Source organism: Sinocyclocheilus rhinocerous, unplaced genomic scaffold (genome assembly GCF_001515625.1).
Source record: "Sinocyclocheilus rhinocerous isolate Xijiao unplaced genomic scaffold, SAMN03320098_v1.1 scaffold1084, whole genome shotgun sequence".
NCBI classification, from domain to species: domain Eukaryota; kingdom Metazoa; phylum Chordata; class Actinopteri; order Cypriniformes; family Cyprinidae; genus Sinocyclocheilus; species Sinocyclocheilus rhinocerous.
In genome coordinates, this window is record NW_015656001.1 from 352,833 (window position 1) to 370,889 (window position 18,057).

At 39.6% G+C, this 18,057-nt stretch overlaps 1 protein-coding gene across 1 annotated transcript; it reads right to left on the reverse strand.

Moving 5' to 3' along the window:
* Nucleotides 1-244: 244 nt before the first annotated feature.
* Nucleotides 245-17,157, reverse strand: LOC107719149 (SWI/SNF complex subunit SMARCC1-like). The gene is made up of 27 exons (XM_016526517.1): nt 16,948-17,157; nt 15,725-15,844; nt 14,450-14,535; nt 14,245-14,326; nt 14,000-14,092; nt 13,826-13,895; nt 13,632-13,701; nt 13,460-13,535; nt 12,713-12,838; nt 12,615-12,639; nt 11,999-12,058; nt 11,867-11,904; nt 11,540-11,658; nt 10,804-10,875; nt 10,604-10,717; nt 10,315-10,468; nt 10,114-10,224; nt 9,973-10,032; nt 9,624-9,882; nt 8,320-8,481; nt 6,920-6,972; nt 6,527-6,662; nt 5,687-5,844; nt 5,369-5,503; nt 3,757-4,030; nt 1,941-2,084; nt 245-1,820 (listed from the first exon to the last, which is right to left on the reverse strand). The coding sequence occupies exons 1-27, from the start codon at nt 17,131-17,133 to the stop codon at nt 1,723-1,725; spliced, it is 3,081 nt and encodes a 1,026-aa protein (XP_016382003.1). The 5' UTR covers nt 17,134-17,157; the 3' UTR covers nt 245-1,722.
* Between the last annotated feature and the right edge of the window lie 900 nt (nt 17,158-18,057).

An 18,057-nucleotide genomic window follows, 5' to 3' on the forward strand; every position in this document is an offset into this window, starting at 1 on the left:
CTACTACTACTATTATTATTATTATTACTTGCATAGTATTATAATAATGAGAATTAATAAAAATAAATCCATGAAGGCATCACTATGCAAAAAATATAAATGTTCCAAAAAATATGAAGATTTTAGTTTCCTCTGATTTCAGAGATTCATACAATCTTAAAAGTCAAACTCCCAGAAACCTAGGAATACATCAAAATAGGCAAATAAATCCGAGGAATCGCTAGAACTGAAACAGAAAGCAGTCTTACAAAAACAAACCCACTTTATTTAGACAGTGTTCAGGTCTCAGAATCAATGTGCCGGGTAAAAATGAAAAGAGAAAGCTACAAACTTCCAAGAACAGCGATAACTGAGTCTACACAAACTTTATTTTCTTAAAAATACATCACCATAAAATAAAAAGCAATAAAAGATATATATGGAGATCGGGGAGGGCAGGGTTTCACCCCATTTTTCGGTGATATACAGCCTGGAAAGTTTTGGAAGAGGAAATGCGCGTGTATCTGTGTGTCTGTGTGTGTGTGTGTGTGTGTGTAGTGTAGTGGGGTGGGCCGTGTTGAAGTGAGGGCTTGGTTCACCTGAGGAGGAGGAGGACGACAGCCTCCACACAGCAGTAATGCAGCAGTCACATGGGCACACACAAAGAAAAGAGAGAGAGAAAGAAAGAGAGAGAACAGCCATAACAGGAAAAGAGAAGGAGAGAAGAGAGGTAGTAAAGTGAGAGAGGTAGAGCGAGGCAGGGCAGCTACTCTGTCAGCACCTAAGGGAGGAGCACAAAAGGCCAGCTACACCTAAGATAAGCAAAGTTCCTCCATCACTTCAGTGTGATACCATATACACCTCCATTTGCGGAGGTTTTAAATGTGTGTGTGTGTGTTCGTACATCTGAAGCAAACAAAGTTTCATGCTTGTGTGGGTACATCTCTAAAAACAGCAGTTTGGTGGGCTCTCGTTCGGTGTTACAGTACTCGGGACGCGTTTAGGACAGCGAAGCACTCGTGGCGGTGTGAGTTACGATCTCTCATTGATCTCTGGGTCACAGCGTGGCTGACCAAGCAGAGTACCATAAAGCAAATCTGCTTCACACACTGTGCACAGATTGCGTACAATTGCACCGGCGAGGTAGATTATCAGCTAGATGTGGATGTAAATATTAAAAGGAATCTCGAGGAAGCCACCGGGAACCCTGCTGTAATGGATACCGCACCACAAACAAGTAAGGCAGTGGAAAGGTTCTCTGCGCGCCACAGGACTCCAGAGGCGGCGGGACGCTGTGAACCGGCTCGTAGCTACAGTGTGATTTCGATCTTGGAGCATTTAGCTTACGTGGATCAGCACAATATACACATATGATTCCATCAGTCACATTACAGGGAAGAGCCGGACAGCGAAGTTCCGCAGGAGTCTGTCTAACGCTCTCGAAAACAAACACAAGAGGAGAGAAACAGAACAGAAGCCAGTGCTATTACTAGCCAAGAGACGAAGGAACGGGAGCACTCTTGACTTTGTGCCCTGAGCGTGTGAATGTTTGCGGGTGAGGAGGTGAGTGCTCAGCTCGATCGAGAGGATTTAGAGATGACCCACCAATCAGCAAGGCCAAACTACAGAGGGCGACGACAGCAGGTCTGCGGGGGTCCCGAATTAATCTGGATTTGTGTGTGTGTGTGTGTGTGTGTATCTGTGTGTGGATGTTTACGTGTGTGCGGTGACGGGGGGAATAGTTTAGTTTTCAGCAGCACGAGGAGGGGGCGCAGATACAGGAGGTCCCACTGGGCCAGGGGGCATCCCATCAGGCTGTGCGGTTGGAGGTGGACCTGGGTCTATAAGGAGACAATGATGTTGTTTTAAAAACGCAGCCGGAAAAAATATATAGAGCCCAGGACAAATGTGCCACGCACAGGAACAAGAGGACGGGATCTAGCGATAGAAGGGATACTCACACATGCCGTTGGGTGGTCCAGGGTGTCGAGGGCCCATCATGGGCAGCATGCCACCCTGTGGGGGTCCAACTGGGGGAGGTCCAGGCATCATCCGGCCTGGCATAGGCTGACCTGGCATGGGCTGGCCTGGTCCAACCATTGGTCCTGAACAAAGCAACAAAAGACACTTGAAGAGAGACGTATTGATGTGCTACAGAATATTTGCTTTTGGAAAGGAATTAGCAGGGTTTCTGCGGGTTTTTAAGACCAAGTAAAGAAAATTTAAGGAATAAAAGGAAGCGGACAGAAAAAAAAAGAGAGGAAAAAATCTGCCAATAGAGAAAAACTAGCATTTTTAAAAGGGAAACAAGTTTATTGTTCGGATCCTATTGACAGATATTTGTTGTTTTAAGCACAAACTCGCTTAATTTTGTTAAATATCTTCATTTTTCATCTCAAGTAAACGTATTTTGATTTAAGGATGTTTAGATATTTGCACTGGAAAAACAAACAAATACTGATTTTTTTTTCGCAGTGCATGCAGTATTTAATGCCATGAGTTTATAAACTTAAGACTTTCTGCGCCAATTTAAGGCCTTAATTTGTGGAATGGCAAATTAAGACTTACCTTTTTAAGACTCATTAGGGATGTGCAATTTATCAAATTTTAGTTTCCATTTCAGCTTCCAATGATACAAAAAGTCAATAATCGAGATAAAACGATCACTGTGCCACATTCCAAACATGCGGTGCAAAAAACGTAATTTCCAAATCAGTCAAATCATGTAACACGACTGTCATAAAACGCAGACTACTGCGGGACAAGCTTGATATTAAAAAGAGCTGCTTTAAGCTCCATAAAAGAGCTCAAGCTGTTCTCCAGGTGGTTTTGTGTGTGTGTGCTCTGAGAATGCAGCCTAGAATTAATGTTTTGTACTAAAAGGAGCAACCCAAAAGAAGACCTCAAACACAAAACCAGAAGATCAGGGTGCGTGCTGACCTGTCTGAGGGGCATGGTGGGGACCCATGGGATGGTGCATGGGGGGATATGCGGGGCCTGGGTGCCCGGGATGTCCTGGGTGTCCAGGGTGCATGCCTGGAGGTGGGCCGTGTGGAGTTGGGCCATGTGGAGGTGGTCCGTGATGTAAAAAAAGAGAGGAAAAAATCTGCCAATAGAGAAAAACTAGCATTTTTAAAAGGGAAACAAGTTTATTGTTCGGATCCTATTGACAGATATTTGTTGTTTTAAGCACAAACTCGCTTAATTTTGTTAAATATCTTCATTTTTCATCTCAAGTAAACGTATTTTGATTTAAGGATGTTTAGATATTTGCACTGGAAAAACAAACAAATACTGATTTTTTTTTCGCAGTGCATGCAGTATTTAATGCCATGAGTTTATAAACTTAAGACTTTCTGCGCCAATTTAAGGCCTTAATTTGTGGAATGGCAAATTAAGACTTACCTTTTTAAGACTCATTAGGGATGTGCAATTTATCAAATTTTAGTTTCCATTTCAGCTTCCAATGATACAAAAAGTCAATAATCGAGATAAAACGATCACTGTGCCACATTCCAAACATGCGGTGCAAAAAACGTAATTTCCAAATCAGTCAAATCATGTAACACGACTGTCATAAAACGCAGACTACTGCGGGACAAGCTTGATATTAAAAAGAGCTGCTTTAAGCTCCAAAAAAGAGCTCAAGCTGTTCTCCAGGTGGTTTTGTGTGTGTGTGCTCTGAGAATGCAGCCTAGAATTAATGTTTTGTACTAAAAGGAGCAACCCAAAAGAAGACCTCAAACACAAAACCAGAAGATCAGGGTGCGTGCTGACCTGTCTGAGGGGCATGGTGGGGACCCATGGGATGGTGCATGGGGGGATATGCGGGGCCTGGGTGCCCGGGATGTCCTGGGTGTCCAGGGTGCATGCCTGGAGGTGGGCCGTGTGGAGTTGGGCCATGTGGAGGTGGTCCGTGATGTCCTCCTGCATTCTGCTGCACAGCTGCCTGCTGTTCCATCTGCTGACGAGCCTTCATCTCAGCATATTTCAACTGCTCCATGTGGAACGCCTGTCGCTCTGTCAAAAGCTGCTGCCTCTGGAGCTCCAGCTATAAAGGGAAAAACTCCTGTTAAATCAACTCAGCTTGATGGGGCAAGGGGGAAAGTTTAAATTGATTACTAAGGCTCTACTAACAGCACACAATTTCGATTTGCTTTTCAAATCCAATCATTAGAACGCATTTTGCAAGCACTCTAATCGGATCTATTCGTTTGGGCAGTGCAGTCAACATCTGGTCTATTTACAGCTGGTTCTTTAATATAAATTTGTGCATAATGTGAAAAAAGGTAGAAAGCGATCAGTGTAGAACTAGAAAAATGAAAACTGGAAATTTGACATCTGGTTATGTCCATCATGGCATTGAAAAATTGTGCTAATCATGAGATGCATTGGGGGAAAAAAAGCTACAAAAAAAAAAACATTTCATGAAAAAAAAAAAATTTAGTTCATTTATTAAAAATTAACTTCAAACCACATTTGAATGTTCTGTCCACCAAAAAAAAAAAAAAAAAAAAGAATAGAAAAGAAAAACATTAATTTCTTTATTATTCAATAATAATAACAACAATAAAGTTAATATTGGGAACCAGTGTGGACCAGTTAGACATGCCAATACTGGTTACACATGCCATCTTTATGCTGTAGCTTCAGAAGTTATGCAAACGCCCACCAGAAGAATGCGTCACAAATATGGCGTGAACCCAATTCATGCCACTAAAATGGCACAAAAATGTTCCTGTGAGCAGAAATCAGTACTGCAGAAACAAACCTTTTTTTGCGTTTTCTAAAGAAAGAGCGGGTGGTGCTAGCCTGTGCAGAAGTCCCCAACATGCTTAACTAAAATCAAAGCTGTACTTAGTGAATTTATGAACACTAGAAGGAAATAAAGTACCACTGGGATGGGCTATATAAAAGACACATCCTTCATGCACTATTTACAGCAGCTAAATTGGGTTACCATCTTCAGCTAGATTTGCTAAAGCATTTTGTATAGCTCTCCAAGTCTCTTGTGGACAGCGCCTCTGGTGTGCAGACGTAAGACTACAGGATACATAAGAACAAGGCACAGCACTAGCAAAGCAGGTGTAAATTACAACCTCATACTACAACTAGTTAGTAGCTATTGTAACACTGCATGGAGGGGAAAAAAATACAAATTCATTGACTTTACTGAGCAGAGAAACAAATGTAAGTTTTTTTTAATCTTTTTTTTTTCAAAAACTGAATAATAATTTTATTGATAATAAATAATTCAACAATATAACTTACTACAGTGAGCAAAAAAGCCACAATGCAAAAAATAATAATAAATAAATAAAATCAATATAAAATGCATTATTTTGGATTTTAGGGTGACCTGTTCTTGATATCCAGATTCAATACTTACTGCTTCTTTCTCACGGTCCATGATGGTCTCCAGCTCCTCAAAGTGTCTGAGTTTTAGCTCCAGCTTCTTCATCTGAGTCTCTACCAGCAGAGCCACAAGAGATTTGATCTTCCTCTCTTCCACTGCAGCCAGGTGCTGAGACACAACAAGGTGCAGAGGAACAACAGCGCATGAAATCAAGTTAGCTGCCAGGGTTATAAAAACACTTTGATTGGAGACAGCTGCATAAAGCACAGTTACTATTGGTGCCAACAAGGGAAGTTAAAGAATTGATAAACATTGAACCCAGTCCCTGTTGAAGTCTGAGCATTGCATTACCTTTGCCTTGGTGGCAGCAGAGGCCAGAGCAGCAGCGGCAGCGGTGGCGATGTTGCCCTCTCCGATATCCAACTCAAGGTTTTTCTTTCCTTCCTCCTTTTCTTCCTCACCCTCTTTCCCTTCCTCTGTGGTCTCCATGTCCTCCTCTTTGTCTTTCTCTGGAACATGAGAATAAAAAAAAAAGTACAGACTTACAGTAAGTTCAAGTCCACATTTTAAAGGTCAACATGCACTTTACAGTGAAATGTAGCAGTTCTTGTTTGTTTTAAAAGCATACTGTATGTAAATCTAGCGGCTCATTTGATTTTATGTATTTGGATTTGCTGAAAAGATGTATTATTATTTAAAAATATTTTAATGTATTATTTTTGTGTTAAAAGGAGAGTTCACCCCAAAAAAAAAACTTACCCTCAAGTTATTTCAAACCTGTATGAATTTCCTTCTCCCCGCTGAAAACAAAATGACATTTTGAAGAATGTGGGTAACCAAGCAGTTGATAGTTCCCATTGACTTCCATAGTATTATTTTTCTATACTACCTACATTATTCAAATATCTTTTGTGTTCAGCAGAAAAAAGAAACTCGGACAGGTTTGCAACAACTTGAGCGTGAGTAAATTTTCATTTTTGGGTGAACACCATCTTTTGAAATGGTAAAAAAAAAAAAAAAAAAAGTCCAATGTTTTGAAAAAAGAAAGTGGTGTAGCAACTCAAAATTGCATCGCACACACAAGCATCATGGCTCAATTTAACAGGCATTAAGCAGATTTCAGTCAGCGTGTGTCAGATTTCAGGAAAGCCCATGAGCATTCGTTGCCGCTGTGGCTTCCAGTGTCTGTACCTGCTGTCTTGGATTCTCCTCCCTCACTCTCTTCCTCTTCCTGCGGCTCAGATTTCTCTGTAGTCTCATTCTTTTCCTTCTCTGTCGGCTTTTCCGCAGACTCGCTGGGCTTCTCTGCTTCATCCTTTGACTCCGCCTGCAACAGATGAGATGGGGAATGGCGAGACGTGAGTCAGACAGTATGAGACAACTGAAATGCAAATGAAGCGATGGTACAGATGACTGTATAGAAAGTGAACTTGGAAGAACTAGACTCAATATAGAGAGGCGCATTGCAAGGAATCCCAATAATGCTGGGAAATGATAAATCACTTCTGATCTGATTCTAAACAATCCATAAACATGACTTAGTAGCAAATACAAATGACTACTGGTGGTAGGGCCATATCTGACCTTATCAGGCTGGGAATCCGAGTCAGTGTCCATCTTCTCAGTCTCTGTAGGTTCTGCGAGTAAAGGGGAAAAAATAGATTAAAACATCAAATGCAATGTGGTACAGTGCATTGGAGAAAAAGAAACCTAAAGGCAAAAATATATATATATATCTTAGAAAGCACTTCAGCTGCAGTAAAACACTGTTTTTGGCTCAAATTGATTTTTATGAGATTGTCAATAAGTCCCTCTTAATGCGGCCCATAACTGCCTAAAAAAAGTTTTTTTGTTTTTTTTAAAGTAACCTCACATAAAGGCTGCATTTACTCGGTCAAAAACACAGTAAAAAGCAATACTGTAAATTATTGCTGAATTTACATTACCTAAAGGAATATTACATTTTGTATTATTACAATTTTAAATAACTGTTTTCTGTTTTAATACATTTCAAAATGTAATTTTGTGATACAATGTCCCATCTTCAGCATCAAACGATCCTTCAGAAATAATTCTAATATGATGATTTGGTGGTCAAGAAACATTTCTTACTATCTATGCTGAAAATGTTGATATTTTTGTAGAAACCATGATTTGAAAACCACTTTTCATGCATTTAATTAAAATATTTTTTTTTAATGTCAGAAGTCTTTACTGTCACTTTTTGATCAATTTAATGCAGCCTTGCTACATTAAGATATTTCTTAAAAAAAAAAAAATCTGACTGACCCCAAACTTTTCAACAGCAGTGCACATGTGAGGGGAAAATTGTGTATGAAATGTAGCCATAGTGGACAATGAAGTATCAGTGTGAACACAAACAAATGCATCAAAAAGTCAAACTACAGAGCCTGACAGCACACAGAAGGCAAAAAACACAAAACAAAATGAACCAGCCATTAAAGAAGAGTACAGCATGACCAAGTGAGTGAATGACCTTATGAACAGGCATTAGAGCAACAGAGCTGAACAAAGAGTTGTGGCGTTGGAGCCTTTAATAAGGTATGTGTGGCAAAGCCTGCACTGGCACACCATGTCACACTAGGTCACTCCACTGACCCAGTTTCAACCCCTCCCACGTCTGTGCCCCATCTGCCAGCGCTGCATAAAGCCATCGGCACGCTGCCTCTGGTGCTGTGCTGTCTCACAATTAATGTATTATACAAGGTCTATAAAGTTTAGAAAGGTGTGTAGGTGAGATTTTATATCATATTCTTTTTTATTTGACTCCAATTGTCATTAAATCACGGCAAGCCCATGCACAGCTGATCAGGGTCATTGGGTTTGTCTAGTAGTCCAGAAGTACTGATCTGATGCCACCTGGTGGAAGCAGCTAGAACTACACAGGAACAACTAGCAAGATGGAAAACCCACCCATCACAGCTGTTGATGATTTTTCCTAATTTCACTGCATGCAAAATTACCCGTCTTCTCTGGTTCCTCAGGAGCTGTACCAGCAATGCCACTGTTCTCCAGGCCGAACGCAGGGTCTACTTTTCCTGTGCTGCGCGCGGCTTCCTGTACCTTCTTCACATGAGCCTCTACCAGCTCTGTGGGAACCTCCTCACGCACACGCGAGAACTCCTCTACAAATGTAATGGACAGAAAAACCATCTTAAAATACAGACAATAACACACGATGTTGTTTGTTGTGAGCTATTAAAGTTCCAGAACCAATTTTGCAATGCAGAAGCTCTGAATGAACAAGACTTCCAATTTCTTAGACAGTAGACACTTGAACTAGAAACTAGAAGAATAACTGGTTTTGTGCTACAAACAAGTTTATTTATGATTACAATAAATTGAAGTTATATAAAACTAGGGCTATTGATTCCACAAGTTAATTTGGGGAAAATAATAACAGAGATTATATTTTTTCCCCAAATATCTGACCTATTGCAAATGTGAAACTGATTTCACACAACAGTTCAATAAACAAATTAACACTGTAACATTTTAGACAGCATTGTCAGACTCAGTATAGTGATTTTTTTCTCAATTTCAGCAACGGAAACACTTCCGAACAAATCCACAGCGGTGTTACAATACTGAATGAATAAAAGCTTTTTTTTTTACGTATTGAGTGAGCCAATGATTCAAGACAAGTCACTTGCTAAGTTTCTGAATGAATCAGTGGTCTGAACTAAACTGTTAAATGTAGGGCTGGACGATATGGCCAAAATTGATATCACGGTATATTTCTTAATTTCGGTCGATACGATATAATTAAATGAATAAACGACTCACTCATTAACACAGTGATTTGCCGCCACCAAAGTGCAGTTTTAGTTTCATATTTAAGAGTGTCATTCCAATGAAAAAAATAATTTCATATTTCAATATTCAATTTTTAAATCCCATTCATGCCCATTTAAAATCCATTAATTTATAGCATTATGTATCAATTCATTCATGCTACCTCTGAACAGTTTGGCTAAATACCTAAATGCCACTTCGGAAAAGAATGATATGGTCACATTGTAGCCTTAAAAGTTTGTGTAATAAATTCTGTTGAATCAAAATACGCCTAAAACTCCTTTTTTGTAATGTCTATTCATTGCTTTTCTCATTTAACACAATGATGACTTCATCTTTTGGGGGTAATTTCTCACCCCAAACTGATGTGCAATTAATGACACCGGAAGCCCAGCACATTGAAATTACAAATGGCTACATTCTCTCTTACATTAAAAAAAAAAGGTGGATACACCAAAACTTGACAACATACCCAAAGCTGCTTTGGCAGCAGCCGCCGCCACACGCGGGTCGACCACAGAGGCAAGGAATGCAACAGTGCTCATGACAGGATTTCCTGATTGGCTAAAGGGGATCGGCTGGTAAGCCAAAGGGCCTAGTGAGGCTTCAGAGCTCTCCAGGTATTGATCCTCTATCGGCAGCCGCAGGAAGTGCAAGATGCACTCATCTTGTGTACGGCTGCCCACGTGCTCAGAAACCTTATTCCAGTCATCCTTATACATCTCCAGAGCCTGGAACGATTAGTTTAAAATATATTATTAAAACAAACTGGTATGAAAGGAGAATCCTGAGTTTATGATGCCCACTGATTCAGATCTCACCTCCAACAGAAGCAATGTTTCTTGCTCAGTCCACTCTCTCCCACCTGCAGCCCCTTTACCCTGTAAGGCAAATGATTACATCAAAAAACTATGGGAAAAAAAAAAAGCATTGACAACTAGGTCTAGTATTAGGTGACTTGCCTTGGGATTCTTCTTTGAGTAAAAATCTGTACGGAGGCCAAAGTTCTGCAGGTCAGTTGGCTTGTCTTTGCCCTTCTCTGGGAAGTTCAGCATCTGCTGAGCAGGGGGAACCTGGGATGAAAAGCAAAGACTTTATTGCAACTGTTTCACAAGAAAGCTTGTGCCTTCTGGGAATTGAAAGGGAAGTCACCCCAGTCTCACCTGTGGGGGGCGGTGGTGCAGCGGCACCAAGCCAGAGGGAGTATCAGCCAGAACATTGAAATGTGGGGTTGGTGGAGGGCCCATTGGAAGGGGTCTGCTCTCAGAATCAACCTGATAGTTCACCAGCCCCCACTGCTCCAAAAAGGCATGCGCTCTGGGGGGGAAAAAAAGACAAGACTAAAGGTAAATATATAATATCAAAAAATAAAATAAATGATCCTATTTGACTTTATGCAAGGCTCTCTGCATAATATTCTAATAAATTCTGAAGGTAAATAAAAATTCTGACCTCATGACCGCACAGACATCTCCAGTGAGGTTTCTCCTGCAGGAGGTGGAGGTCAGGTACTCCTGAGGATTCAGCCGGTATGTGTCAATCATGAAGTTACGATAAGCCAGATAGCTAAGGAAGAGGCAATAAACAAAGTATGAAAGTTGAGAAAGGAAATGTGAATTAAATTTTAATGTGAATTAAATGTGCAAACTTACATCTCTGGAGTCTTCGATTTGTTTTTGCCATTGAAGAACTCTGGCAGGGCACGCCTCTCAATTTCATGTATACTGGGAAAAAAGAAAAATGTGAATGCGCAACGACATTCCCAACTAAGAAAAGGTAGAGTAGGCTTTTTCAGGATTGAACTGAGAAAATCTAGACAAATATCATACATATGATATTTTTCATTAAGTTGGTGTATAGTTTCACATTTTTTTTTTACATTTAAAAAAAAAAAAAACATTCCAGCTTAACCAAAAATTCTTCTCTAACCCGCACTGTTTGTCTAATACAGTGGTTCTCAATTAAGGTGCGGGGGTCCACTAGGGGGCCTCAGCAAACTTCCAAGGGGATGACTTCAGTTCAATTATTTTATAAAGTTAAATAATTCTAATTAAAATTCATACTATTTTTTGTTAAAAATGTAAAACCACTTCATTATAAAATGTAATTATTTCATTTTAAAATTGAGTATTGTTTTATTAAAGAAAACAGCTCTTGAAATAATTGCAGTTCATTTAATATTGACCAAAAAAAAGAGACTAAAAAAGCAGCTTTATCATAATTACATCAGAACATACCAGAAGAAATATCACAGCATATGAGGAAGAGTCTTCAAATATTGTGTTGGACAAGTCAAAAAGGTTGAGAACCACTGGTCTATAACACTACTTTCCATCCAAACAAGCTCTCAGGACACTGAAAAAGCATGTGGTGGAAGGGATTTGATACCTGTTGTAGTCGAACCAGGCAGCATAGCTGGGTATAATGATGTGATGGGTTTGTTCAGTCACGTTGTCCTCCGAGTCAATCAGACGATTAATCACCATTTTGCCCTGTTCATCTTCCTCCTGTCAATTACAATTCGTAAACACTTTCAGAACCATCTGACTGTATAAATGGCTTGGCACTGAAGTCATATATTGATAGACTACTTAAAAAAAATAATTTATAGTTAAAGTGCAAGGGCTATTATCAACAAAATGCTGTGCATCTGATATAATAATGGAGAGAAACTTTCCAAAAACACAACTGGATTACAATATGAAGAGACTCTACCTTGCCACCAGATGCTAGTGAATCATCTTCCTGGTCATCTAAGAGGGTAAACAAAGTTAATGCGATCATTTACATTTCCTCTGACGAGATATCAAATTCATACCCACAACAAATAAGAAGCAAAATACTCACCCAAATCAGCAACCGTTCCGCCTTTCACTGGCGTGTTCTCACTGTCCTTTTTCTGATTGACTGCAAGCAGAAAGGCAGAGAACATTTAGGAAAGCAGATGATGTATCAGACAGACAATTCCAATACAATTTTAAATTTAAAAGCTTTCAGTCTAAAGTAGGACAATGAAAGTAGGGCGCAACTTGTAATAGCAGAGTGTCTATTTTAGCCATGCACTGAATCTCAATGCATCCAGAGGGGCTTTTAAAAAAAAAAAGGTGCTATGAACTATGAAATAAAAAGCTCAGAAAAAAGACAGCTCAGCCATTTAAGTCAAGCAAGTAGTCGTCAACCAGGCTTTCCCCGCCCCCAAAGTCACTTACTAAGCATACTACTACTAACAGGGAAAAGCTACCCTAAGTAACCCAGGGTTATGATCAAGTGTACAACAGGGCTGTCAAAAAAAAAAATTTGAATTTCGAATATTCATCGAATTTAAAATAAAAATCCCCACACACAAAGGGGAGGGGGGTCCTGAGGGGATATTTGGGTGGTGGGGTGAGGTACGTGAGGGTGAGGCAGCGAGAAAGAGCTTTAGAGGATGATTGACAGACACGCAGACAGTGACAGAACAAACCCTGTCTAGACCTCAAAGGGTCTGGCTTAGCAACACAACGGAAATCTGAACATGCATCATATCTATTTCTTTAGCGCTCGTGTCTTTGGGTCTCTTACCACTTCTTCTCCTGGGAAGATCCGCTGGCGGAAACTCACAGGCTTCTTGTTCTCATCCACTTCGTAATCTTCCTCATTCATCCACTCGTTGAAAGCATCTGTGTCGATGACCCATTTAGCATGCACCTGAGGGGATTGTAGAATGTACTGAGAAAACGCTGGAAAACTGAATTTGGCAGCATCACTTACAATAGGATTATGTTTAGGGATGTAACGATTAACCGCGAGCCGGTTGAAAATCGATTTAAATATGTGGCAACCAGGGACTTGCGGTCCTTGCGATCGGGTGTACGGGAAGACTGATCAGAACCATGGAGGGGTGGAGGATGAGAGAAAGAGCGAGAGAATGAGAGAATGGAACGGTCTTACACACAAAGGGGAGGGATTTTTCTTTTCATCTTGCCTCCATATAAAGCATATAAAGTTCATAAGTGCAGCACTGCTTTGTTTACAGCGGAAACCAGACAAAGCCTTATTTTGTTTATATGAAGAGATTTATTTTATTTGTGTTATGTATTCATTTGATTTGGGGCTTGTTTTAAAATTACAATTTAGTTTTGTTATTTACATTTACATTGTATTTAAATTTTGTCATTTAGCAGACGCTTTTATCCAAAGCATGAATCGAATCGAGAGTTGAGTGAATCGTTACATCCCTAATTATGCTTCATATTGTAAGGCTTTTAAAAAGTGTTTATTTTAAAACTGCGAATTAGGAAACATCAAAACATTTACAGATCCTCTTACCCTCCATGGTTTCTCAGAACTTGGTGGATCCTCAACATCTCCATCCACATCACTTGTTGATACCCATGTATCATAACTGCAGAGTTAAATAATATAATTTATCATTTAAATTAGAATGAATCTTTCCGTTTCACACAAACATACAGTATGTGTGCAAATATACCCAACCAACCTGTCAGGGTAATTACCCCAGTGAACCAAAACTTGCTTGTCTTTGCGCATGACAGGACGTAGCCATTCCTCTGAAAGGCAGAAGCAGAATTCAAAAGGTAAGTTCAAGAAAACACCAAATATAATGTCCAATTAAACAAAATGATTGAGGAAATTTTGTTCACCCATCTTTTGTTATAAAAATCAAACACCAACCTTCTTCAACCTGGGCTGGGGAGGGGTAAATAATATGAGTGGCCTTTGATTTATCTTCAGTGATGGTGCCCTAGAAGTTTGAGTGAAACACAAACATCAGAGAAGTGCAAAAAAACACAAGATGGAATTTTAACAACCTAATCAATTCATTTTTTTAAAAAAATTTTTTTTAACCTGATGTCTCTTGATGATGTCTTTGAGCTTGTTGGCTTGCTTTTGGTCCATGTCAGAAACAATGTATACAATTGGTCGGGTCAAAGAGTTGTTCTGCAGGGAAGAATGAGATATGCATTATTGCATACAGAGAACATTACATATTCAGGACTGGGAGAACCAAATGTGACTAAATCAACAAAGTACATTCACAATGAGTCCTAGTATATATTTAAATTTATAGACCACAGCACATAGACCTCTACCTGAACAAGAGTCTTCTCAATAGTCATGAACATCTCCACGTTTCTATCCATTCTGGATGGGTTCTGCAGATCAAACCTCCTCCTGAAGAAAGACAGGCACACCAATATTTAACATATTAGCATGAGCTTTTAAGTATTACTTCACTGAAGTTTTTGTCATTGCATGCATTGTTCCAACGTTCACCCTTCCTGAGATTCTACTCACCAGCCCTGCTCGCTTTTGAACTTGTATGCAGAACCCAGAATGTGGCAAAGGGCTCCTCCAGGTTTGAAATCGAGAAAGCTCTTTGCCTAGAATGACAAAATTACTTAACAAAATTTCCCATTGGTGTTCAAATACAAATGTACAAATTTCTGCAGAATTGTACCATAAGAACAAGGCACTGTACTTGTACTGTGTCACATGTGAAACAATACATTTTAGTATAGAGGTGCATGAACGAAAGAGCAGATTTAAGGAATAATTCACCTAAAAATGAAAACTTTGTCAGTTACTCAACCTCACGTCGTTCCACATCCATAAGACTTTCAGTCATCTTCGAAACACAAATGAAGATAGTAATGTTCAAACATTTCACAGAGGTTATAAAAGGAATCCATATTATTGGAGTGGTTTAAATCTGTTCACCTTAAAGTGATTTTGTCTTCATATGGACTACTCCGTTCACATGGATTACATTTACTTATGTTTTATGAACTTTGGATGAAAGGACTTTCAATGAGGAGACTATCTTCAGTTATATTTTGAAGAGGAGTAAAAGTGCTATAGAGTGGGAACGTGAAGAACAAGAAGTGAAAACACTGCAAATCCAGACTTACGGGTAGTTTGGTAAGGGCAGGATTGCTGACTCTACGCCCAAATGCATCCTCCTGAAACTGCAGCAACTGCACCACCAGCGCAGCCAAAGTTTTGCATGTAGGAGAGTCGGTTTGGACATACTGCAGAAAAATGAAGAGCCACAATAAAAATTACTTAACAAAATTTCCCATTGGTGTTCAAATACAAATGTACAAATTTCTGCAGAATTGTACCATAAGAACAAGGCACTGTACTTGTACTGTGTCACATGTGAAACAATAAATTTTAGTATAGAGGTGCATGAACGAAAGAGATTTAAGGAATAATTCACCTAAAAATGAAAACTTTGTCAGTTACTCAACCTCACATCGTTCCACATCCATAAGACTTTCAGTCATCTTCGAAACACAAATGAAGATAGTAATGTTCAAACATTTCACAGAGGTTATAAAAGGAATCCATATTATTGGAGTGGTTTAAATCTGTTCACCTTAAAGTGATTTTGTCTTCATATGGACTACTCCGTTCACATGGATTACATTTACTTATGTTTTATGAACTTTGGATGAAAGGACTTTCAATGAGGAGACTATCTTCAGTTATGTTTTGAAGAGGAGTAAAAGTGCTATAGAGTGGGAACGTGAAGAACAAGAAGTGAAAACACTGCAAATCCAGACTTACGGGTAGTTTGGTAAGGGCAGGATTGCTGACTCTACGCCCAAATGCATCCTCCTGAAACTGCAGCAACTGCACCACCAGCGCAGCCAAAGTTTTGCATGTAGGAGAGTCGGTTTGGACATACTGCAGAAAAATGAAGAGCCACAATAAATACCAGAAAATCAATTAGAAAACTCTAAGTATTGGATCTTTATGTTGGTGTTTTCAGTAATCACACAAAAACAAAAATACCCTCAAGCTCTGCTTCTAGCAATCATTACAATCTAATCTGAAGAAATAATTCTGAGCATGCATAATACATGAACTTCATTCACAAAAGTGCATTACAGGAGACTATAACTGGACAATACAGAGCAAGGGTGAAATCATCCAGTGCCAACAAATATCTGCCAAAGAAAAACCCTCACACTTGATTTTAAACAACATACACACGTTTTTTTTTATCTCTGCCACAAAGCTAAACCACTAACAAAAGTTTCATGGTTTAAATTGACAGTACCGTTGTAAATACCATGGTATTCTTGACATACCTTTGGCTACCATGTAAACACAATGATGGGTCACAGTGTTAATCATTCAGTACCATATGTATGTACCTAATATACCATTACAGAATCATGGTACCACCAGAACATCTAATGAATCAACATTAGAGAATCAGTAAACAAACTTCAGCACAAACAACCGAAGCATTGTGGCGAGAACCACCAAGAATCATCTGACATTAAATGCAGTGGAGTTAAAAAGAGAGCATATCCCAAAAATGTTGCGAATGAAGACAGTAATTTGGCATATTTTAAGACACAGCCATTATTATGGCAGATCGCGCATCTCAGTCACTATCGTTAGCGTGCAAGCTAACTCAACAGCCTATTAAAAAGAGAGCATATCCCAAAAATTTTGCAAATGAAGACAGTAATTTGGCATATTTTAAGACACAGCCATTATTATGGCAGATCGCGCATCTCAGTCACTATCGTTAGCGTGCAAGCTAACTCAACAGCCCACAACACTGCCGCTTTAATTAACACAAGAGCAAAACTTGATGACTTAAATGCCAGCCTGGAACCCAAACAACATCTGCACCACTGCTCTGATTCGACCCTTTCAAAAAAATCGAATATAATAGCAAATAAACTACACGCAAGCACGCGTGCCGCTTCTTGTAGCTATTGTGTGATGCGCGAGCGCGCCCCCATTCAACGGGCGCCTCATGAGCCGCAGACCTTCTTATAATGTTTCCCGATCCACAGCCGAACTGTCTCCAGCTGGGACACCGTTTCCGAGCTCTCCCAAAATTTGGAAGAAGGCCCTCCGTCTTTTTTCCGTCCGATCGAGGAACCGGCGCCCGCCTGGCCAGCCGATGGTCCGCCGGAGCCCGTTCCGCCCGCTGCAGTCGCCGCTGTCGCCATTGTTTCTTTATTAGCGATAGAGGCTAATCCGTGGAAAATGTTTTAAAACAGCACTGCGCCTGCGCAACGGTCGACGCAAGAGTCGTTGGTCGAGGGAACTCTCGCGAGATGTCATTGTGTATAAACCAAACGAGATTTTCGCACAAAGAATATATTCTATTTTTCTTCTCAAAATTATATTCAATTCATAAAATGTAGATTAAAATATAATTTGGAAGAACTCGTATTCCTGATACCGCATACAAAACATTTTAAATCGATGCAAATTAAAATTTTAACAAATAAAATGTAATGAACATTATGGAAGTGAAGTTAGAGCAGGGGTTCTCATCACCCGCGGCCCACTAGGGGGCCTCAGTGATCCTCCAGGGGAGTCGCGAGATAGCTTAAAATTAATTTAAATATGATCCTATAATTGTTTAATTTCATTATTAATGTGTTATGTTAAAATGATCAAAGCACGGCCTCTCTCATGTTCTGTGATTGATTGCTTCGGACTCGGCGCAGCAAGCCTCATCGCACTGTTAAAAACAGACAGGAGGCCACTTGCGTTTTTAGGGGGAACAATTTTAAAGTTCATCTTAACCTACTTTAAGTATTATTCATTAAGTCATTTTTCACCATATCATGTATCACTGCAATCTAGAAGTAAGCTATAACAATTTAAACTAAAACGAATGTTTCATCTTTCATAATTATACATCGTCCATCACAACTAACATAGTTATATTTATATTAAACTTTAATTTATTTGACATATAATTTTGTATTGTAGTGTCAGGGACATCATGCACTCATTATTTTTGAGGGGCACGAGTGAAGGGGCGGGGGTGGGGTGGCTCTCATGCTTGTCATGTGACACACAGCAGACACGATACCACTGTATAACTGATATAGGCTAATGTTTTATTAAATTTTTTTTCA

Coding starts and splice junctions, on each gene's coding strand:
- LOC107719149 (XM_016526517.1), bottom strand. CDS start 17,133: ATGGCGACAGCGGCGACTGCAGCGGGCGGAACGGGCTCCGGCGGACCA. Junction 12,059..12,614: donor CCCTTTGAGGTCTAGACAGG/GTTTGTTCTGTC, acceptor TTCTGCTTGCAG/TCAATCAGAAAAAGGACAGT. Junction 1,821..1,940: donor TGGACCACCCAACGGCATGT/GTGAGTATCCCT, acceptor GTCTCCTTATAG/ACCCAGGTCCACCTCCAACC.